This window comes from Syngnathus floridae, chromosome 5 (genome assembly GCF_059516105.1).
Source record: "Syngnathus floridae isolate MCC-2025c chromosome 5, RoL_Sflo_1.0, whole genome shotgun sequence".
In the NCBI taxonomy this organism is placed as follows: domain Eukaryota; kingdom Metazoa; phylum Chordata; class Actinopteri; order Syngnathiformes; family Syngnathidae; genus Syngnathus; species Syngnathus floridae.
Window position 1 is genome coordinate 3,394,099 of NC_142417.1, and position 23,123 is coordinate 3,417,221.

General features: G+C 45.6%; 1 protein-coding gene across 3 annotated transcripts; it reads right to left on the reverse strand.

Annotated features, from left to right (window-relative positions):
• Positions 1–85: 85 nt before the first annotated feature.
• On the reverse strand, positions 86–22,483 carry cfap299 (cilia and flagella associated protein 299). 3 transcript variants are annotated; one of them, XM_088376447.1, is made up of 6 exons: positions 22,296–22,483; positions 20,262–20,386; positions 16,713–16,803; positions 5,357–5,499; positions 738–878; positions 86–611 (listed from the first exon to the last, which is right to left on the reverse strand). In XM_088376447.1, exons 1-6 carry the CDS (start codon positions 22,398–22,400, stop codon positions 485–487), a joined length of 732 nt encoding a protein of 243 aa, XP_088232573.1. In that variant the 5' UTR covers positions 22,401–22,483; the 3' UTR covers positions 86–484. The 3 variants fall into 3 exon arrangements, with proteins under 3 accessions (XP_088232573.1, XP_088232575.1, XP_088232576.1); XM_088376449.1 differs by having other exon boundaries at positions 738–867; positions 22,296–22,477; XM_088376450.1 differs by lacking the exon at positions 22,296–22,483 and adding an exon at positions 21,253–21,791.
• Positions 22,484–23,123: the final 640 nt, after the last annotated feature.

Genomic DNA, 23,123 nt, shown 5'->3' on the forward strand with positions numbered 1-23,123 from the left:
ATGACTCCATGTTAGTTTGTCCTGTGGTTGGACGAAATAAAATCATCCGGGTCCAAAAACATTTTCATCACATCTTCTTAAAAACTTACATCTGGAAATACTTTATTTTGTTCAATCACTTGATTAAATAAAACGGAATAAATTAAAGAACTATTTGTATAAAATTGCGAGATGACACAAAATGATCCAAAAAGCCTAAAACAAACATTGCGTGTGAGCGCAGCATCGTGGGGCAGCTTTGATGAAACGCACAAGTTCAATCCCCAAGGTCCGATTGCGACTAAAATAGATAAACGGAGCTAAAAGGGGCAAAAAAGATGAAAGGCAAGTTGGACCCATTACAACTTCTGACATTGTGGAAGTCACGTTGGTGATGATTACGTTGATAAGCAAGTTAAAAAGGGAATGTTGCCGGGCCTCCGCCCAGATGGAGAACCTGATACGCATCTGCCTCCCCGCTGGAGATTTTCCTTTGCCCCCCTGCTCAGGTCAAATGTGTGCGGACGTGCATGTACATCTCAGACACTTGCGATGTAGTGGTCCAGGATGGCAACATGCTCGTAAAGGTCCGACTGCACTGCGCTCCTTTGCGCGTCCTGGCCGGGATGGACCTGGAACACAAGTGTGAGTAGTGTTTAAGAAGAGTGCGGCTCAACAACAACTGTGGCCACCGTTAGCTGATGCTAAGGAAGTTAGCATCGGTGTATGTGTGTTTGGGTGAGCTCGGTGACACCCACTCGCGGGTCCACGTTGAGGATGCTGCCGTCCGTCTTCCTCCTGAACAGAAGCGTGTCGGGCTGCTCGTAAATGACGTCGTAGTTGGCGCTGCCAGTGGAAGCTGACGTCTGATTGGTCCAATTGTAGTAACTGTGAACGAACTCCAAAATTTCAAAGTCAAAAAGTGCAAATCTCGCCCATTGGTTTCTACAATTTCAAATGCAAATTTGGGCTTGAGACATCAAACTTGAAAGCCTAATTTGAAGTCTAAAAATGGTCTTAAAAGCTCCTCAAAAGCTCTAACCCTGACTTGAATCTCAACTTTGAAAGCCAAACTGTTTTCTGGAACCCTCTCAAGTTCAGGCCGGTGTCAGTCGGGCAACATGCGTGAACTGTCGACCTCGTCTGGCCGCCCATCCATCCATTTTCTGTACCGGGAGGAAACGGGAGTGCCCGGAAAAACCCACGCAGGCACGGGGAGAACATGCAAGCTCTTCATGGAGAGCTGGAATCGAACCAGCACCCTCTGAACTGTTGAGGCGCACATGCTAACCAGTGCCCCGCCGTGCTGCCTGACCTTGCACGTGTCAGTTAAAAAAATCCCGTAAGGTGGAAACGCTCGAAACTTTGATTTCTCTCTCTTTTTTTTTTTTTTTGCAAGGACAAGCCAAAAAGCGTCTGACACATTCCGCACGGGAACGCAGAGTGGCTCGGCGCCAACATCTCGCTAACCTGCTAAAAATCCCACCGAGTGCCAGTGTGCCGCTTAGAGTTCAGCCAGACGACATACACGCACACACGCACGCTAGCGCACAGTTAGCAGTTAGCCGCTATCCAAAACGCTATTGATTTTGGATGAGGTTGCTGCCGTTGAATTTGTCCGCTAGAACATCATATCTCCAGTCATTACATGCTTCTCACCGGCTCTCAAGTATGCCCTAAAAGCCCAACCCAACCCTTGCTTGTAACCTTACGTTGAAACCCTGACTTGAAACCCTAATTTCAAAGCCTTATTTGAAGCCCTACTTTCAAAGGCCAACCATGACTGAAAACCCAGACGCACAATCCTAGCTTGTGACTCTCTCACCCTGTTTTCAGAGTTTGGTAAACGTACCCAGCTTTAAAACAATAACTCGAAACCCCGATCCTGCCTTCGAATCCTCACCATGATTTGGAAGTAGACATTTTTGATACCCTTTCTTTTAGTACTCACTGAAAATGATAGAGTGTACTTTTGATACACGAAACTGAAATCCACATAATGACAGATAGTCGCGTGTGGAGATTTAAGTACTGCTGAGGAGGACTTGCGCAATGTCAGAATATTTCTGTTTTGACAGCTGGTGTCAGTAGCCTCCGTGAGTCCCCGATACCTTGAAATAAGGTGAGCATTGGCCGCCCTATCGATACCCGGTATCAGTACCTTATCTGGCTTGAAATACAAAATTGAGGAAGTCGTATCCAAAGTGAATTCAGCAACATCCCAGATGGATTCCGGAGCTTTTGGAGATGTCGCAAATCATTTTAAAATTGGTTCGCCCAACATGATTGATTTTACGGATGTTTAGTCTTGAATCTTTCTTCTTCCCCTTTGCGTTCTGTCCTCTTTCCATCGTCTCCATGCTGCACCCCCCCTCCCCTCTGTGGGGAACAATAACAGGCAGTGTGGTTGGCGCTAAGAGGGAGCAGATGCTGCTGGATGTGCCGGAAGCTGCTGCCCACTCGTTGCGCTCAACCGCACACACACACACACACACACACTGGCAGTCCTGCCTCCCCCTGCGATGGCGCGATGAAGATTGGATCGCTTCACCACTGAGGAACCGATGTCAGCTCCTTAGCCTGAGTAGCTAACGTAGCAGTCTTACTCGCTGGCCCAACTGGAAGGAAAGAAGGAAGGAAGGAAGGAAGGAAGGAAGGAAGGAAGGAAGGAAGGAAGGAAGGAAGGAAGGAAGGAAGGAAGGAAGGAAGGAAGGAAGGAAGGAAGGAAGGAAGGAAGGAAGGAAGGAAGGAAGGAAGGGAGGAAGGAAGGAAGGAAGGAAGGAAGGCAGCTGGCTCGCCGGGCGTGAAACTTGGAAGCTGACAAAAGAGCGCACGGCCGCAGCGCACCTTCGTGCCTGGCTTCATTCGGCGCCGTCAAAACATTTGCGCCGCCGTCCTCTCGAATTAACTTTGCAAGCGATCCGGCATCTCGCGGGACTCCGGCGTTGTGCCGCGGCATTACTAGGAACTTGTGGCCTGCTTTGCAGCCCAGATTGTTAAATATTTGCCGGGCGCAGTGAAAATATTCCACATGCGGAGGAGCTTAAGAGTTTTGTGTTTGAAGGCCAGTCATCAAACTTCACTGCCACGCTCTGTTCGCACGCTAGGCTGAAAAGTCCACTTTTTTTTTTTTTTTAATTCAGCATTGTCCAATACATCCAGTGTACGAGGTTGAAATATGGTAGCAGCCTTTGAAAGGCATTTGAAAATAACCCAAAAATGAGTGCTGTGACTTTTTGGGCCCGAGTCTTTTTTGTGGGTCTGGGGTCAGGGTTCATGTGAAATGGCCACTGCAGAAATACTGAAAAAAGTTTGCGTCGAACATCTTCCACTTGATTTCGTCAAGGGGTTGCACAAAAACAAATCATCTGGGTCCAGATAGATTTGTTTTTGCCCGGCTGCCGGAGCGCTCAGGGGGTTGCCGCGGCAACGCCCCATCCGTTCAAACGCCTCGCATCGCCCAAGCGGTTCACCGTAGAATAAAAGTAGTCGGCCAGAAGAAATGTGACATTTGGGCCGATTCGGACTCGGCGCTGAGGTATGCGCGCATCCGTGGATCTGTCGCAAAAAAAATCTAATTTTGCCTTCAAGGGGAAAAGCCTTAATTAGTATTCGGCAGCGAGGCCAGTGCAGTGCAAGCATTCTCTCCTCGAGCGGTGGGCAAGCGGGCCGGCCGAGCCGACCTCCGCTAGCTTCTAATTTCATGCGTCGGAGTGCTGGCTCAGCATTCTGTTTCCTTGCCAGGTTTGAACATTTTCTTTTGGCCTCACTGGAGTTCGACTGGGCGGAGCAATTTGGTGGCGTGCCGAGCGTGTTTGGGCCTCGTGTTTTGTGCCGAGTTATCGAGCATTGCTCATAATTCAGCAATATTGACATGTTTGAAATTTGCGAGCTACTGGACAAAGGTGGAAACTGGAGGGATCAAAATGATGTAAGATGGCCGCGTCAAACAAAACACGACTGACCTGAGACTTTTGTTGACATGCCAACCAGATTTCCAAATTTCCAAAAACCCTCAAGCACCTGGGAACGGCCCAAAGAAGCCCAAGATGGCCACTTCAGAGTAAAATGTCGCTCCTCTGGCGTCTTTTCAGACTTTTCGGTGGGAAAGACAAGCCTGTCGACTTTGACGTGGCTTTCACGAGTCAACCTGGTTCTGGGGGCTGAATTCCCGGAACCTGCCGAGCAGGTTTGCGGTGTGGCCAAATGATGGCAAAGGTCCAGATAGAAAAGCGGACATGAGGGAGACGAAGCGTTTCATCCTTCAACTGCCCCCCAAAGACAAAGTTTTCTTGAAATGAATCACTTTTGGGCGTACAGAGATGATGAAATGACGAAACAAGATGGCGGCAGTCCAGAGCGGAGATGCTTCTTTCATGTCCCGACAAAGTCTGACGGGCTTGGGCTGACTTTGCAATGGGAGCCTTTCTTTGCTTTCATGCGCTTATTAGCCGCAGCTTAGCTTTAACGTTGGCCGAGCTCGGGGGCCAAATTGGAAGCAGACCGCGTGGTGACCTCTCAGAGCAAAGCAGCAACCTGCCGCTGCGCCGGTGCGCCGAGCTCCTTGAATGAAAAGAGCAACCGGCGGCGATGAGGTAACAGCGTCACGCTGAGACACGAGCGCTCCTCAGCTTTGACTGCTTCAAACAAGCGTGACCTCCACATGAACTCACGTGGGACTCCATTAAAAGAACGCACACACACGGTTTGAGTTTCGGAATAGGGATTCAAGCCTACAGGGCAACGATTTCAGGCTTGGCTTTCAAATGAAGGTTTCAAGTCAAGGTCTAAAATTAGGTGGGGGGGGCTACAAATGAGGCTTTCAACGTCAACCTTTAAAGGGCTTCAGTTTCGGGTTTCAAGACAGGGGACGGCTTTCAAAGTAGGGTTTTAAGACCAGGTGAGGAGGGATTCAAGTTAGGTTTCTAGTTTGGCTTTCAAGCCACAGTAGGGCTTTGAAACCATAGGTAGGGTTTAAATGACACTTTCAAAAAGTAGGGCTTCCAGCCAGGGTTAGGGTTCTAAGTTGAAAGCGTTTCAAAGGTTTCAAATCTGTTGAGGGTTAGTGCAAACGGCCGGAGTTTCACTTTCAAGAAAAGGTTTTCAAAGTCGGCTCAAGAAAGCCTTTCAAGAAAGTGAAGTTAGCGAGTGAAGACGCAGATTCAAATCACAAAATAGAGTCATTAAATAGACAGGTTTGAAGGTCCAGGTTTTGGTCAGAGGGAGGGGCACAGTACTCCGCCCTCCCCTTTCCACGAATCCCGAGGCATCGGAGTTGCGTCGGGTTCTTGCCGACCGACTATTGTATTTCCTTCCTTGCCTTCAAAGCGCGCTCCGCCACCCGCCGTCCCCCGATCCTTGTCCGAGCAGGACTCACCATAAATCCCGGGGTCCTGGCATTAGCTTCTTCCTGCCGCTGAAGTATGGCGCAAAGTCCCGCGTCTGCAGTTTGTGGGCGTAGTCCAAATAGCCAGACACTTCCTGACCCGCGGCGTTCACATCTCGGATGAAGAGCAGCGACTGCCCACAACAAGAGAAGAGGAAGGTGTTAGGGTTTGTTTTGGTTGGGTCTTTTTTTTTTGGGGGGGGGGGGGTTATTCCTTTGACTGACCCCCAGGCTCCAGGCCGTCCTCCACCCGTCACCATGGTCAGCTGGCGGCAATTAACCTCAACAGGTGCGCTGACCTGACAGGGAGGCCCCCTGCGGCCCCCGTGGCCCAGGTGGACTTTCACACATTCCATCTAAAGTCGCTCTCGCTGTGATTGTCTTCATCTACATTTATGAGCACGACTTTTTGTTTTCTTAAGCGCAGCCGTTAAATGTGCATTCAAAATCGAGCTGGCACTTGTCGCTGGCCAAGTTTGAGCTCGCAAGTTGATCTAAATTTACTTTTTGTTATGGAAACCCGGGCATCGAAATGAACGCATGTTTAGCTCGAATCTCTTTGGGAAACGTGCAAACGTGTTTGTCATCTGAACTCACACTCACTGGTTTTCATTCGTTAAAGTCACACTCATGATTTTTTTATTTTTGTTATGTAAACTGTGCCGAGAGGTGGCCGGCTCGCTCGGAGTGAGTCTTTTGTCAACACAATGTTGTCTTAGCCTCCACATGACTACACAAGCAGGTTTATTTTTTATACGTGCAAATGCAAGAATGCAGTTTGCATTGTTTCACAAAAAAAAAACAAAAAAAACAAAAATAAAATCTGGTCACACAAAGACGAAAAAAAAAAAAAAAAGGATTTGAATGACTATCCAAAGCATTCCGCTAGTGCGCGCTCGCCAGGAGAGTGGAAATAATGGGAGGCCATTTTTATCCGGGCATTTGGTAATTACAGGGTGTGTCAGTAGACAGATGTCTTGGCAGCATGCAGAAAAAATGTAGACCAAAAAAAAAAAAAAATGGACGATTCAAAAGAGCTTGCTGCTCGCTGCACTGCGGTAGCCAAACATTTTATCTGCAGAATGGCACACAAACACTTTTTTCTATTCTTACTCATGTTTCTGATCTAATGATTGGGACTTTAATCTTTAATCTTAAATGAGTGCTCACAAGCCAGGTTTGGGGAGTGCAAAATTAATATTTTCATCAGTGTTTTTGATCTCAATTCACAAGTATTTATTAAGTTTTTGTTGCCTCAATTCACAGTAGGCTCTCAATGCTTTTTTTTTTCCCTCAACCTTTTGTGATGCAAATTTATTGAAATTGTGTCATCTAGCATTGCACTGACAAGTCTAAATTCAAGTTCTTTATCGGAATTCACAGTCTTTGTCAATTTGCAGCATACATTTTTGTTATCTGAATTGACATAATATCTAAATTGAATGTAATCATGCGGTCTTGTCTGCAGTCTAAATTGAATACAATTGCAAAATGAATCTACACAAAATTTGATCTAAATTCATGAAACAAAAAAACTGAGATTAAAAATCTGCATTATAAGATTTCATTGAAACAGACACAAATTTGTAAATGAACACCTTGAGCTTTCAATCTCATGGAAATTCACTCTCAGATATTTAGCAAAACATATGCAGATTGGGCCAAAATTCAAACTAATCCAAATGATGGCTGGCTCCAGTTTTTGCCCATTTCTAAATTGGCCAAAGATCCACATTGTGACAAGTTAGTGGAGCGGCAGGCTGACTTGCCGCCCGTGGGAGGGTGCGCGGGCGGCGTCTGGCGGGCAGGTGCCCTCCTGGTGGCGAGCGACCGCCGAGCTTCATTAGCCTGCCGGGCCGCCGCCAAAAAAAGCCACTCGCTGCGGTGTGCTGCGGTGGATCAGGCCCCGCTCTTTGCCTTTGAGCGACCCATCAAGTCGCGGTCAGAACATAAGAGGCTTAAACCCACGCGCTCCAAATTACAGACTATTCGCAATCACTAATTTCAAGACCGCTTTTTCAGGGTTGTTTTTTCCTGCTTTCCAATTTCCATTCAAACTTCCTGCAATAGTGGGCCCACTTAATGTGACCGTTACGATCATCTCGTGAAATCCCCTCACTATGACATCATCGATAGCAAAATTCACTAGCTAACAGATCCACTCAAGACTTAAAGCGTGTAAGTGACCGCGACTAATCCACTTGGCGCAAAGATGAACATAATAAATATGACGACCGTGTAAATGCACTTCAAGAGCACATTCTCATAAAGCCACCTGAGTGAATTTGATATTAATAACAAAATCAAACCACTTGCATGAACATCGATTTGACAATCGTTGGCCTCGGTTGCTCCAAATCCCGCTCTGCCCCACTGTCGTACGGCGTTCCACAGGGCTCAGTTGTGGGGGCCTTGCTGTTACCATTGTAACTATTTTTCTGCCCGTGGGTTCCGTCTTAAGCAAGCATGGTTATTTCCCTCCACTGCTATGGAGATGACAGTCAAGTCAACTCCCGCTGAGCGCCTTCATGAAGACTACTTTTCGAGGCCTGGAGGGCACGGGAGCTCTTGAATTTCACGGAAGAGAAAATAGAAGTTCTCGTGTCGTGGCGTTCATCCCACCCGACAGTCTTGAACTTGGATTTCAAATTGGACCTTTTTTTTCATCTTGTCAAGGTAAAGCTTCCCCTCCCCAATGATGTATGAAAAGTGCGTTTTTGGGTTGCCGAGTAAGCTGTCAGACTGACAGGTGGCATCATTTCCATTCCAGCACTAAAACAAAAAACGAGAGAGAAAAAAGCAAGGAGAAAACGCTTCCTGCTGCAGTAAATGTGCGGCACGCCCGAGTCGGCGGTATTAGCAGGCGACTTCGGCGCATGCGGTTCTGCGCAAAATGCGTCCTACGCCATTCGCCGCCGGAGCCCCCCCCACAATCTTTCCCGCATTCCACTGGCTTTTAAATTACCAGTGGGAAGCCGAATACGAGTCCAGGGACCAAAATACCCGCACCGCCGAAGAGGGAAGGGAATTATGGCAGACCTTTTTCGATGGCTTTTCCCGACGTGTGACGGGGCCGCGCCTTTTCCTTTGAACGCAGCGAAAAACGAGCGGGAAGCGTGCCTAAGTCCCCTGTGTGTGTCCGCCGCAAACAAGGCCACATGCGGCTCGTCACTTTTGGCCTTCGACTAAACGGCAACTGCCTTGGGATCACAAATATACGACTGGTTACTTGGAAGGACGATCAGATACATTTGTCTCGAAGTGTTTCAATTCATGCTTCTCTAAAAATATAGAATTTTGGCATGTTCACCAAACCTGCGTGCAACGGTTTCCGTTTTCTGGCGCCTTCCAATAAAGCAGACTTTGACTTTTGAACGATGTCACGCTTTGGCTTTCTATGTCTTTCTTTGCGTGACATTCCAGAAAGAACTAACTTGAAGTAGCTTGTTTTTTAACACTTGTCAGTGTCATCTTATGGACAATACGCTAGTAAAGCCATCAGTGGCACTTACCCACAATGCAGCAGGACACAAATTACAAAGTGGCACCAACACACACACACACGCACACACACACACACCACAAGCTGTGCACTCCCTTCCTGTTGTTGCAGCAGCAGCAGCAGATGTTTCAAGGCAGACAAATAGCTGTTAGAATGTTAGCTGTGCCGCTAACGCTCGCTAAGTTAAATGTAAACACATTCCAATCCGCCACCAAGAATCATTTCAAAGGGTCAAGTGAGGAACTCCAATTGGGAACGTCACCTTGGAGTTGAACCTGGTTCAACCTGACCCGGTTGATATACATGCATACATCATGTTGGCTGGCTAATGCTAATATTATCCAGCTCACATGAGAACAGTGCAAATATGCATTTCGATTCGGCCATGTACCAACCACGTTGCGCCGCTTTTGCTTTAGCCAACTCTAATTTCACTGTTAGCTTTAGCCTTACCTACTGGTCACTGTGACCATTCATCTCTGAAACATGATGATTGTGCACATTTGTGGCATGTTACAAAAATGATGTTATGAGAATGACAGCAGATTTGTTGGTGCTTGCTATCTTGGAGCGGAGGTGCGAAAGCCTCCAAATGTTGGCCCGAGCGTAGGCGAACCGCAACAGTTTATGTGAGAAAATGTCGGACAAACAGCGCAACGATGCGAGGAAGACAGCCAAGGTGTAAAAACCTTCCCTGTAGCTCAGGTGTGGAAAACAGAAGCAAAGAGAAAGAGGGAGAAAAAAAACAGCAGCAGTGATGGGAAGGAGTCGACCCGCAGTTGACCCCCGGTTGACCTCTGTTCGAACGTGGCCACTACAAAGCTCCGCAAGGTGCAAGACTTTCAGGATTTAAGGACTTGAGTTCACTTCGTAAATTACTTTGAAGCACAACACGGGCTTCCACTTTGACTTTGACTTTGACTTTTGAATATGTAGCCTAAACACACAAACAGTCCTATTTCTATATATGTATGGAGAGTCGAATAATTGAATAAAAATAAATACTAAATATTTTTTCAATTGTAATTCTTTTTTTTTTAAATAAAAGTGACAGTTTTTTAAAAAGGTTTTAGACCGTGTAAGGAATAAACTATTGCGATTAAGTGATAAAGAAACAACATGACTTAGTTAACTGTTTTGGACTAGCTCTATAAATATTGCGACAATAAGAACAAAGTCACTTTCGTGGCTGTCACAGTCGAGGTGTCTCGACTTAACTGTGTATTTTATGTTGGTGAAAAATGAACAATCCAGGTTCTCCGGTTGAACCGCACGCTCACATTTCCATCGGACCACAAACGCACCACAGGTGTCATAGTGTCACTGTTAGCAAAAGCACACAGCAGCACACATGTAAACTGAATATGTGCCATTGCAATACAGTCAGATGGACGCAAGGTGAAATCTCAAGATTCTCCGATTTGCACGATTAGCAAGTGGCTGAGCAGGCCTTGCGCTAACTGACCAGTGGTTCGGCGATCGTGTTTATAATGCGCTCCGTACTTAATATTGGACAATTTCCCACGGCACAGCTGAACATCTCTCACGGCACGCTGGCACAGTGGTTGGGAAACACTGCCTTAAAGGCAGGCTAGATCTTAAGACCTATAATCTATAGACCAGCGAGCAGGTCCAATGTTTGGTCCACAGACTCTCAGTTTGGCCTGTAGTCCAAAAAAACAATCGGTTTTGTCCACCGGTTGGAAACCTGATCCCCTGGATTCAAAGAGCAAGTGTTGGGTTTGTAAATCCTGTCGTGACCCAAAACAAATCTGACTTCAAACAATGTGGGCTTGGTCAAATTGCCAACTGAATGTTTTGGAGATTATCCTGATGATTTCAAATTGACCAAAACAACATTAACACATCAAAGTGGGTATCTTAGCACGTGCTAAGTTTGAACCTTTCGCACAACTCTTTCTATTTTCGTGCCGATGAAACTGGCTGCCTTGTATTGATGATGTGACAGTGTCTCAAAAGGTTTAAATAATAAAAAGTTTAAATAATTAGTGGAACTAACACTCGTAAAATGCACTTGTATAAACACCAAAGGGGTCGTACCTCTATTGTTTAGCGTTTACATTCATTAGGTTAGCATTTTCCATTCATCTCGACAATCTCCAATGCTCAAACTTTAATGCCGATCATCACTGAGATTTATTGTCGGTCCGCTCAGCTAATTAAAGGTTGAGCGGGGAGAGAGCGAGAGAGAGAAAGCACAAGGGAGGGTTATGATTAAATGCCGTGTATGTACTTCAAAGTCGCCATCGACGACTCCTCATCGCTTCAGGATCTTTGTCTTCATCGTGATACATCCCATCTCATTCTCTTCTGCTTATTTTCCAAACAAATGTTTCATTAAAAAATGTACTGTATATGTAAGAAATATTTACAACTTCATAAAAGTACAATTAAAGCACCTGCATGCTTCCGAACCAAGATGTGGTCACCCCAGTCAAAAACTATTTTTTTTTTTAAGAATAAAAGCTTTTTTTTGCCACCCAACTTTTGGTCATGCTTGTGGTGACAATGTCATTTTCAAAATAAAGGCATGCGCTCTGTAAAACAGCTTGTGGTGTGGTGGCACTGGTGAAAGTGAAAAAAGAGTTTGAAAGAATGTTACATGTCCTTTTTGTGGACAAACAAGGAAATGTCAAACATACCGAAGCGAGCTACCCAAATTCAAGTCAAGTGTGAGCTGTGTCGCAAAACAAAAGCGCTGATCTCCAGGTTAATTCTTTTGACCGGTCGCTATGGTGACGCATGTACCTGCGTTGACAGATGCTTTAGCTTTAGCCTTAGCATGGGCTATGCAGAAAACAAGTCACAACAATGGCAAACATCCAAGCTTGGACCACCAACATGTGGAGGACAAGATCTTTGGATATTCCGCGACCCCAGCCGGGGAAGGCCTTTCAGAATCATATTCAACAATGCCGAACGTGAATGTTAAAACGAAACAAATCTCAAACGAAGGTGAATTTGTGCCGGAAGTGGGTGCCTATAACTTAGGTGGACGTGAGTTGCAAGTCAGCCAGCTAATCTGACTTGAGCAACGCGAGCGTCCCGTCAAATTTCGTGCCTGTCAGCGAGCCTTTTAGCGACGCCATTTTGTTGTAAAGCAGCCGAGTGTTTATTTGGAGTAGCCGCTATTAGCCGTGTTTACCCGAGAGGGCCCCCTAGTCCAAGCACCCCCCCCCCCCCCCCCCCCCTTTGAGTTAAAACTTTACATGGCTGGGTGAGCTCCCTCTTAACACGGGGCTTAAGTTGCAGCGGAAACCTTTGCGTAACAAATATTTGCATAACAAGCTCTACGAGAGCAAAAACCAACTCAAGAAGAAAGAAGTGAAAACGGCACATTTGAGTGACAGACGGCTTGCGGCAGAAATCTAAAGAGAAAAAAAAATTGATTCTTCTCCAGGAAATTACTGCAACAGGATTGAATGCATGCATTGTAAAATTAATGAATTTAATTTAATTTAAATGCTGTTTCCACAAAAAAGAGCAATAAAGCAATAACTTGGTGTGGAACCTCCCGAGCAAAACGCACTGATGGACGGCCGTAAGGCGAGTGTAAACAAACGCGTGACGACCATTAATGAGCATCTTAAAATTCTTGAGGGATTTGACCGGACGCTGCCATGTCAAGTGGTCCCACCTCTTGAGCAAACACAAGATGGCCGCCCCGCCGCGCGACACAAAGCAGAGGGCTTTGCCTCGCCCTGACCTGACGCCACCATCCTCGTAAATTCTCCCGCCCGCCATCATTTTGTGATAGCTACGAGCTGGCTAACGAGTGTCAGCTACGAATGTGTCGGGAAATGAAAGCTTATATTAGCTGTCGTACAATCAGTGTATGATTCTTTTCAAAAACTTTGAGGCTGTTTGCTGCTTTTTGCAATGTTTGCACCTGCTAGCTTAGCTTAGCTATGTTTGACCCTTGGTTAGCTTCTCTTATAGGTGCGCTTGCTTAGGTTTATATCCCCTAACTTTGTTGAAGCCTTTGTTGGCCTCTTTTAGCTGCTTTAGCCGATGTTTATATTCCTTAACTTTGTTTTAGCCTCTCTCGCCTGTTTTAATGTATATTAGCATCTGTCAACTTGTTTTAGCCAAGGTTAGCCTCTCTTGGCAGTGTTTTAGCCCGGTGTCGCTAGAGCACGGTGCGTGCCAGCTAAGTAAGTCGAATCCCATGAAGGAATCCATTTGGGGTGAAAACATTGACATTCAATCTGCCACCCGAGTTGCTGCTGATCCGCTGTGGACAACATATGGAGCGCATTCTTGGGAATCCTCTTGTGTTCACGCACTGAAGTGTATTATTCCACCTGAGTAAATAGTGCACCGCTCGCTCCCTCCCTCGCTCACTCATTCACCACACATGTAAACACACAGACACATACTGATCCCACTAAAAACATTAACACTTATCTCATTAAAAACACACACACACAAATGCCTATCTCTGAAAAGGCACATGAGCAACGCACCTGTCGTCCTCAGGTGAACTCCGGTCAGTAGACGGTCAAACGCCTGAGATTTGAGCTAATGCTTTAACTTTCAGATTCCCGGCTCGCTTCCAAATCACCGACGTGAACACTAACATGCGGCAGATGGTTTCGCTCCGTTGACAAATACAAGACATTCCTGCACTTCTTTTTTTTTTCATACACTTGATCATGTATTATGAATGCTTAATTACACTTTGCGTGGTCGAACCGATGGAGGTCGCAGCACCTTTCGAGGCATGTGGCCATCCGTCGGAAGCGAGCGTGAAGGCTAAAGATAACAAGAGGCTAAATGATGATGGATCGCAGCAACGTTACAGCTGCACACGACCTTGATGCGTCTAGGGAAAACGGTGCGCCAAAGACACGTCGCAGGCAGGCCTCTATTTTCCCTTCCTGTCCTGAGGTCACTTGAAGTTGCACGCCAGACGCACGTTGAGTCGATTGAAATCCCTCAAGGTGCAACGTACCATCCGCAATCACGGAATCCTTTTTTCTCCCCCGCTGATGGATGTCATAGAAATGGAAAAAGATTCAGTCCACGGTCAAACTGTGGCCATCACAGTGAGTGTTTGTGTTAGCTTCATTTATTGGACATCCTAACTAAAAATGTTTTTTTCCCCCCTCACAAAACTGACAAAATAAAGTCTTGCATTATTGTGACTTTCAAAAATGGCTACTTTAATCGCAAAGCATTTTCACACATACACATTTCATTTTTCTCTGAGAAAAAAGGCAAATTAATTTTGTAATTATGCACGTTTTACTTTAAATAAAGTCAAATTAAATTTTAAAAAGAAATCGCAAATCTATAAAAGAATTGAATGAATTTTAAAAAATGAATGAAAACAAAAGAAAAAAAACTAGATTAAAATTATTTTTTAAAAATCCAAAGATAAAAACAAAAGACTTGTAAAATAAAGTTAAATTAAATAATAATAAAGTTCTAAAATTTTAAATAAAAGACAATGATCTTAAACTATTAAAAGTAAAAATAAAACTGAAATCTATTTAAAAATTAGAATTCCATAGAATAGATAAAAAAGTTGTGATAAATTTAAATACAATAAAAGCGGTTCAGAAAATGGATGGATTTAAAAAATGACCAATGAAAGTTGGAGAAAAAAAAAGAAAAAATATATAATACAAGAAAAAAAATAATAATTAGAAAAAAAAATTGTGTGCACATTAGGGATCCTGCAATATTTTTGTCTCAGCCCCTCCAGGATAACTCCTTGATGCCATTCAAGTCAATGCAACACGATAGCCCTGCACCTTTTCACCTTTGATATCAAACTTGCCATTGTTGTTGCACGCGCAAAACACACACACTCACGCACAAACACACACATAGAGGGACGTGTAATGCAATAGCGATGGGAATTCCTCTTTAATTTCAATGCTACACTTGATCTGCGGGCCGCATGAGCGAGCAGCTTATTATCTATAGTGACAGGAGCTTATCAATACACGATTGGCCGCCGGGCGCACAGCCTCCCTCAAAGACAAACACTCCCTTTATGCGCCGCGTCCCCTTGGGGCACAGGACGCGCCGTGCAGGCACGGCTGACAAATTCCTCGATGGGAGACAAAAAAAAAGATCTAAGGATCCAAGCAGAACATGGTTTTGGACAAAGCTAAAATACATTTTAAAAAATTATCGGCAAGCAGACTTTTTAGCAAAAACCAGCACGTGATGCCATTTTCTTTTATCAATGTGAAAATTGGTGGGTATGTCTATGACTAAGCCCACCAAAAGTTAGCAAAGAACTATGCCTGAAAATCCACAGGAAGTCTGCCATTTTGGTTCGAAGCAGCCCCGGAGGTCAGTTTCACTTATCGACATGAAATTTGGTGGCCGTGTTTATCGCATGTAGAGCCACAAAAAAAGCTTCCAGATACAATGCCTGAAAAAGGCACAGAAAGTCATATTTGGTCATTTTGCGTCGCTTTGTTGTTGTGCAAGTCTATCAAAAAGATGTAGAAAGGACGCCATTTGAGGCTCAATTTACATGTCCACGTTAGCGAGGCTAGTCAGCGAAGCCTAAACAGCTTTCAATGTGATGCTCTGTCCTGCCGTGAGGCGAGCACACCTCCAGTTTCACCCCCCCACCCCCGACAACAATGAACACACCCTCGGGCGACCGGTGCAGGTGCGACCTGAATTGATTGAAGAAGTTTTTTGTTTTTTTTAAGTAACTTCTAACCTTGCGCAAATAAAGCTTTCCAGGTGCAGCTTTTGTCTGTGTGCGACTTTTGCAAGAGAGTCAAGAGATGATCATCAAATATGTCAATATGATGCATATGTGGGAATTTAATACCGTGGATTGTTTGACGTGACGCAACTGATGATTAAAATTTTAAAAATGACCACAGATGTTTGTATGGAGCTGAGACGACAGAGGAGGAAGAGGGCACGAGGGGCCGTGCTCAGGCAACACGTCAAATGACAGGTGTAATTTCAAGCCAGTTTGTTGAAAGGCGACGGGACAAAAGCGTGACGAATGACACGCAGCAGCACAATACGAATGTCCTCGGCTCCGAGGAAAGACAATCGTTGTGCCTCAAAGTCGTCCTTTGTGACACTCAAACGGAGGCTTCATCTCACTCCGTCAATGCCGAGAGTGACGGATGGACTGGACGCTCGACGCGCTCGGAGTTGACAAACGGCGAGTTAAAAAAAAACGAAACGAAATTGAAATTCAACATAATGCTAATAAAAGACATTTTGTGACTTAAATTCAATTTTTTTTAAATTCAATTTGTCAAAATGTTGTAAAAAGTATGTAAAACAAACACTCAAAGTAAACCTACAGAATGAAAAGACAAATCTAAAATAATCCACACAAAGTGTGCATCCATGCCGTCGATAAAAGTAGAATAAAAATCACTTTGCAGAATAGATTTTTTTCCTCCAGCTCACTAGCTGAGTTAACAGCTACGCTGGACTTGCGTGAGGAAATCTCCCGCCACCCGAGAATGTTTCCGGAATGTGCGGCGCGCACCAGTAAGTGGCCTGTGCCCTGCGACGTCCCGCACCTTGTCCTTGTCCCAACAGCAGCTTTTCAATGTTGTTACTGGCCGTCCACAAATATGCGGCTCCCCCCGCCTCTCGCGCCCAACATTCCGTCCTGGGCTTTCTCTACTCGGACGTGTCCCGGACATCCCGAGCGGCGCGCCGCAAGTTTTCCTTTAACGGGACGGGAAGTTTGCCTTGCCTCCTAAATTCCAAAACCAAGCTTGCGCTGGCTGGCACTGAAGCTACGTCAGGCGTTGCAACCGGGTCGAAAGTTTAAAAAAAAAAAAAAAGTCCACATGCCAATCATACAAATGCACTTACTGTCATTTTCCCAGTTCTGTTGGCTTCCTCACGCTCAGCCAGCTCCCTGAGGAAGTTGTCCCGGATGTCACATCCGGAGCTCGCCAGCGTCCTGGAAGCAGACGTTAGCATGTTAGCATTCTAACGAGCCATTCTCGTCGGAATGTCGTGGTGATGCACCGTTTGGTTCTTTGTTGAATTGTAAAGTTGCCAAGACAACATTTGCGTGTTTGTGATCAACTCCTACAATTTCTCCTCTTCCGCTTGCTTAGCATGCTAAGCGCCGAATGCCAGTGGCCGCAATATTTAAGGCCTTTACTGGAAGTTGCCACAGTTTGACCCCATGATTTGCAATCATTCGAACGGGAAAAAAACCCAAATATATTAAATGAAAAAAATTTTTTTTTCAAAAATGATTTTTCCTGAACCTATGGTTGCAGGCTGCATGCGCACGCCATCTTTTTGCAGGTCACACGGGGGCGGGTGGGGGTGCGCCGAGCGGTGCTTCGGCAGCCCCAAAGTAAACACAGCTGTTGAGGAGGCAAAGTGCTGGGGGGGGGTTTACCCAGTCCCCCACAAACACACACACATACTTATAAAGTCACGGCCAGTGAATGCCACTGGTGCAAAACACTCCGTTTTTCTTCTTCTCCTTCTTAGCCAGGCTCATTTATCCTCGTTTTGTTGTTACTAGCACTATTAGCGGCTAACGACTCGCTAATTAGCTTGCGCCGCTACGCCGTCAAAGCAGATGGCCCGTGAAATTATTACGAGAGGGCAAAGTGAAAAGGCAAGTGAAGTCAGCTGAAGTCGGCGCCATCTGCTCCATGTCTGCGGTCCCTGTCGTTCAGTTTGTGGCCTGTTGGTGTCACTAGTGAGGTTTTTCAGCTGTATACTGCAGAGGAAGACTACGCTGATTGTTTAAGGACTACGCTCAACCCTAAGGTTATTTTTGAAAGCTATTGTTTGAGACCCTGGCTCAGAGGCCCGACATTTTTGTAGCAGCCCAATAAATGAGAGGAACTGAATCAACAAAACCACCCGAAAAGCCAAACCAGCCATCTAAATCTAGAACTATAGGGTCCGAACATGGAAGCCAGCAAACAAGCAATCAAGATCGGAGTGACTTCAAGTCAGTGACGCGGCCGGCTGTGTCGCAGATGTGATCTCGGCACTTTTGCTCCCGGCCGGCTCGTTATCTGGCGGCACGTGTTTTCATTTAGGGCCTGATTTAAAACAAAAATGAAAATTGGTGCTCAACCCCCCACCCCGCTCTTAAACGGCGACACTCGAAAGGCGACGAAGCAACAAGGTGGCGTCAGTCAGCCGGAAGAGCCGCTCGTCCGTTGTGAAGATATGGGAACCGCCTCCTGCCCTTCAACCAGAGCGCTGAGGCTGCGGGGGCGCGCGGCCTTTGGATTCGGCTGATTTAGGAGACAGGAGCATTGGAGAACCATAAAAATAATCCCTGTTAAATCACTATAGAAAACGAGGGGGAGAAGAAATGGAGAAGGACAAGTGGAAAGATGACAAACAACCTTGAAGAAACACAGATGGAACATGGTTCTCTTCAATCTGCTTGGACCGATTCTCAGACCTGCGGCAGATTGAAGCGGAAGAGCTCCACTTGAAGCCTACAGAATGTCATCTGGGTCACCATTTAGGATGAAACCATGACAACTTGACTTCCACTGGATCCCGTTTGATTGCCGCTACCCCCGCCCTCTCCGCCCATGCTGCTCCAACTAACAATGCACAGCACCTTAGCATACGTTTCCTTTCTGACAACTGCTGAGAAGGATTTGCTGTCGGATTTATTTATTTTTTGCCTTAATTTAGGTAGCGACGGCGGCGGGTATCGGCAGCTTCCGCACTACTCGATACCTTTAATAAGGTCGGTATGGGCCCAATACGCCCATACTTTTAACCATGCTCGACACTCTTAGCTCGGGCTTTGAAAGACTAAATCGGAGTGAAAGCCTCGTTTTGAAACGCGATGGCAGTATTATTCGAATCACAAAGTCTCATTTGAAAGCCAACACCCAAAATGTGGGAGTGGCTTGTCGATTATCCGATCACACTGACTAAATTTCCGCCGTACAGCAAAAAGCTGCTGGGGAAGAACGTCGGTCATGCTAGGTGGTCTCCGGGTCGGATCAAAACTCGCTCGCTGCTGTTTATTTAATTCCGGCTCCATTTCGGGCTCCCGTCCCGACTCGAAGCGGCAGATTCCTGTCGTAGTCCGCCTCTTTTTTTTCCCCTTTCTTTTTCCTGCTAACCAAATAAGCACACAAGGACGACAAAGCATCCCATCCCATGCTATTGAATTTCACTGCACTGGAAGCTTCTTTGTTTTGTCTTTTTTTCCTTCTTCTTCCTCCTCCTTTCTTTAGCGTGCTGTCCTTGAGAGGAAAGGAGAGGAGAGGCGAGCCGGGCCAACGGCGGGGCAACGTCTCCACTCCCCCGCATATTTTATTACCACAGGTGCAGGGGTAAAAAGAGGGAGAGAGGAGGGGGCGCGCACACATTGATCAGATGCACGCTACGGGCCGCCTTAATTGAAAACAGCTCTATTTATACACCTGCAGGCACTAAAGGAGAGCACGATGGATTGAAAGCCAGAAGAGGGGAGGGAGGGGGGGGGGCTGTGACAGAATGGTGAGAAAAGAAACCAGGCTGGAAGGTGAAAGACGTTCCCCCAACAGCAAGGAGGAGGAGGGGGGGGTCGAGCTTTGCAGGTGCAAAACGCTTTACAACGACCACGATGAGATCTCGAAGGAAAAAAAAATGTGTCTTTCTGCTGGAGTGGTCGGTGATCATCTCGGCAGGCGCTACGAGGGAAATACGCGGGAAAAACAAAACGGCAGTTAAATGCCGCTGACTAACTGGTTGGCTACAAACAAAAACAGATCAGACTTTTCTAAACGTTGCCTCAAAAGTCTGACTCATTCTGATAATGAAATGGCTAGCTAATTAACTAACTAGCAAGTTACCCAATTGAGTACCCAACTAACTAGCTAGATCACTAGCTAACTTGCAAGGAAACCAATAAACTATGTACCCATCTAGCTAGTTAGCTAATTGACCAACTTGCAAGTTAGCAAATTAACTAAGCAACCAGCCAGCTAGTTAACCAACTAACCAACTAACTAACCAACTAACCAACTAACTAACTAACTAACTAACTAACTAACTAACTAACTAACCAACAGTTTTAGGATACAAAAGGCCCACAGTCCAAGAATGTTTTGGGATATTTTGCATTTGTGTCAACATAATTTTGTACGTTTCATGTCGTGCGGCTGGATTTGGAAGCGAAACGATGGCGGAAAGTGATACCCAGAGACTTCCTGCATCCATCCACTCGCACACGCCCAGCCCCCCCCCCCCCACACACACACACACATATATACACAAACACACGCACACACAAAAACACACGCTCACACACACACACAGACACAAAGTCTGCTAGAGCCACATCAAGATTTCAGAGCATGAAAGCGCTTCCAGATATGTCCATGAATTAGTCAGCAGGCGGGCGACGCCTTGTGGGAGAGTAAAACTCACGTCGTCTGGTTCCGGTGGTAGCGGGTCGCCGATGCCGACGCTGCTTTCTGCTGCTCAAATTCCCGCCGACTCAGCACAGTGCCCTTGTGTCCGTGCTCCACCAGCTTACGAGCCACCTCCTTGCTCTGGAAGAGCGTAAAATTACCCATTTGAGCTCCATTGACCAAAACATCAACATTATTTTCTTTTTTTTGAAAAAAAAGAATGTTTCCACTGATGCTAAAGTCAGAACCTTCCTCATGACTGAGGTGATGGAGTTTTGAGTTTATTGTGGATGACAATAACATAGTTTGATCCATAAGAGGTGACGACGAGTCACAGCGGCCTCATCAAGCAAAGTCAACTAACGAGCCGTAACAATTGAAATGGAAACAAAACGGCATCTCGTCTCCCAAATTCATCTGCATAATTTTGCTGACCAAGCGACGTGCTGAGTAACTACGCAAGAAGCTAACTTTTCTCCATTCATTTCACACATATTCTTTGGTCACCCGTTGTAAACTACAAACCAAATTGCGACAGATGAATATTGCCACATCGGAGTTTATTTTTGCCAAAACGTGACTGTTTCCAATTTATTTCACAGATGTGAGGAACACATTTGGAGTTTTCTTTTTCAGAAGACAGGCCCCAAAAACGGTACTTTCAAATCCTAAATGTGGCACTTTGTTTGCAACTTCATAAACGTTTTTTTTGGTTGAATGAGTTGCTAGGGCATTGTTGAAGTCCGGGACTACCCCCCCCCCTCAGATTACAAGCACAAACAAACTCTGGAGGTCCGCCACCCCCCTCAAAAAATACAGATGACCTATTTTGAATAAATGTTATAGTTTGCCAACTACTGGGTCGCTTGCTCCGTGTAGTAAAACTTTTCTGAAAATCATTCTGCCGTTATACGCTGGTTTAATGAATGAATACTAAAAAAAAAAAGTTGTTTGTTTTTTCAGAAGGTAAGCACTAATAGTGCTATTTTCGCACAAACTGTACTTTCCAATCGTGAACGGAGCGCTTTGTTGGCCTTTTCGTGCAGGTGGGGTAGAAACGCCATTGACGTCCAACGGTGTCCAAACTGCAAAGCGAGCTGTCAGTTGGTTCGCTGCGGACTGTCAACTCGCCGATCACGTCCGGAAACTCCAACGCCCCCCCAACACATGCACGCGCGCACGCACACAAACACACACCACCGCTCTTTCGGCAGAAACGATCCCCCCCCCCGGTCCCAAAAGTGGCCGCGAACGTTGTGCTCTCAACGCCGGACGCGCAGCCGCAACATCCATCCTGGCGGCCGAGGTGATGACTTTGTAACGTGACCCATCATGTGAAAAGCCCCAAAGAGCGGCGGCCAGGAAAAACAGGGCTAGGCAGTGGAGCGACGCATTAGAGGCGCGCATTCGTCGGCGTGCCGGTGACCCGGCCCGACCCGAGCCGGCGAAACCGTGATTGACGACAGCTGATTGGTGCCCAGTGTGGACACAGGTGTTCAAACAAAATCCGCCACGAAAGCACTCGCGAGCGTGCCGTCCATCGCGGTGCGTCTGGGACGAAACGTACTACACCGTTCCAATTATGCGTTGCTGCCCTCTAGCGTGTGACCCAAATAATTACAGCAACAAAACGCTCTCGTTCCCAGACCTGGTTCAGAATCGGTTTGATTTTACGATTGCTTCCCCATTTGTAGCGTGGAACCAATTTACCGGATACTAATAAAGCATTTCCACAATTTTCTTCAACTTTTGGTCAATACGGCATATTACTTGTTATAAAAATAAAAACAATCATGTTATTAGCTCACGCACAAGGCTTGAAACAGAAGCTGCTAGGCAACACGAAGAACCTGACTTGAAAAACGTTTTCGAGAGGTCTCAGGTGTGAGCTCCACGCCGAATTGAAGTGTTTTGGTTAAACTTCCGTTTTAATTTAATGTATATGCTGCAGTTGGTATTCCAAATGTACCATCCCGCAGTTTAGTGAATGCAATTAGTACACAACACGAAAAAACAAAACACTTAACCCGACGAAGGGAACTTGACTCACAGTGAGAAAAACCAAATCCATCGATGTCATTTTGGAGTCCAAATATTCTTTGTAATCCTTAAATCGGGTCACCGCGTCTTGTATATTTGTATTGCTCGACTCCATTTTTCCCGCGTGTGTTGTAAAGTTTCTATGGCAACCCCTGGACTTTTTTTTACGACACCTTTTACCAGAAGCGGAAGTGGCCCTCACCTGCCATTGGAGCGTTTAAGCCAAACCCCCGCGTTCCATTGAGCAAATCACAATCAATAATAATCAATAACCTTCAGACCACCAGGGAGTCGCTGATAGTGTAGGGCAGGGGTGTCCAAACTTTTTGCAAGGAGGGCCAGATTTGATAAAGTCCATTAACCCACAGCCACACCCATAATATATATATATATATATATATATATATATATATATATATATATATATATATAGAGAGAGAGAGAGAGAGAGAGAGAGAGAGAGAGAGAGAAAGAAAACTACTGCAAAAAAAAAAAAAAAAAAAATATATATATATATATATATATATATATATATATATATATATAAAACTTGCGCCCCATGATGCTCTTTTGCAGTAGTTTTCTTTCTCGCCAAACGGTGGCAATGTTGCCCTGATTTTCAAAGCTTTGTTTTTGCTCCCCATTGTCATTTTTGTGAAACGTATGAAAAGGTCTTGTTTTTCTTTACGCGTCTCAACGCTTGTTGTCCATAGTGCACATAAAAAAGTCTGTTTATGATATTATTATTCACCTTGCATTTTTAAAAATGGATGTACTAAGGGTGTCGTTTGAGTATATCACCTTTTTTCGCTGTAAATAAACCTATGATTTGAATCCC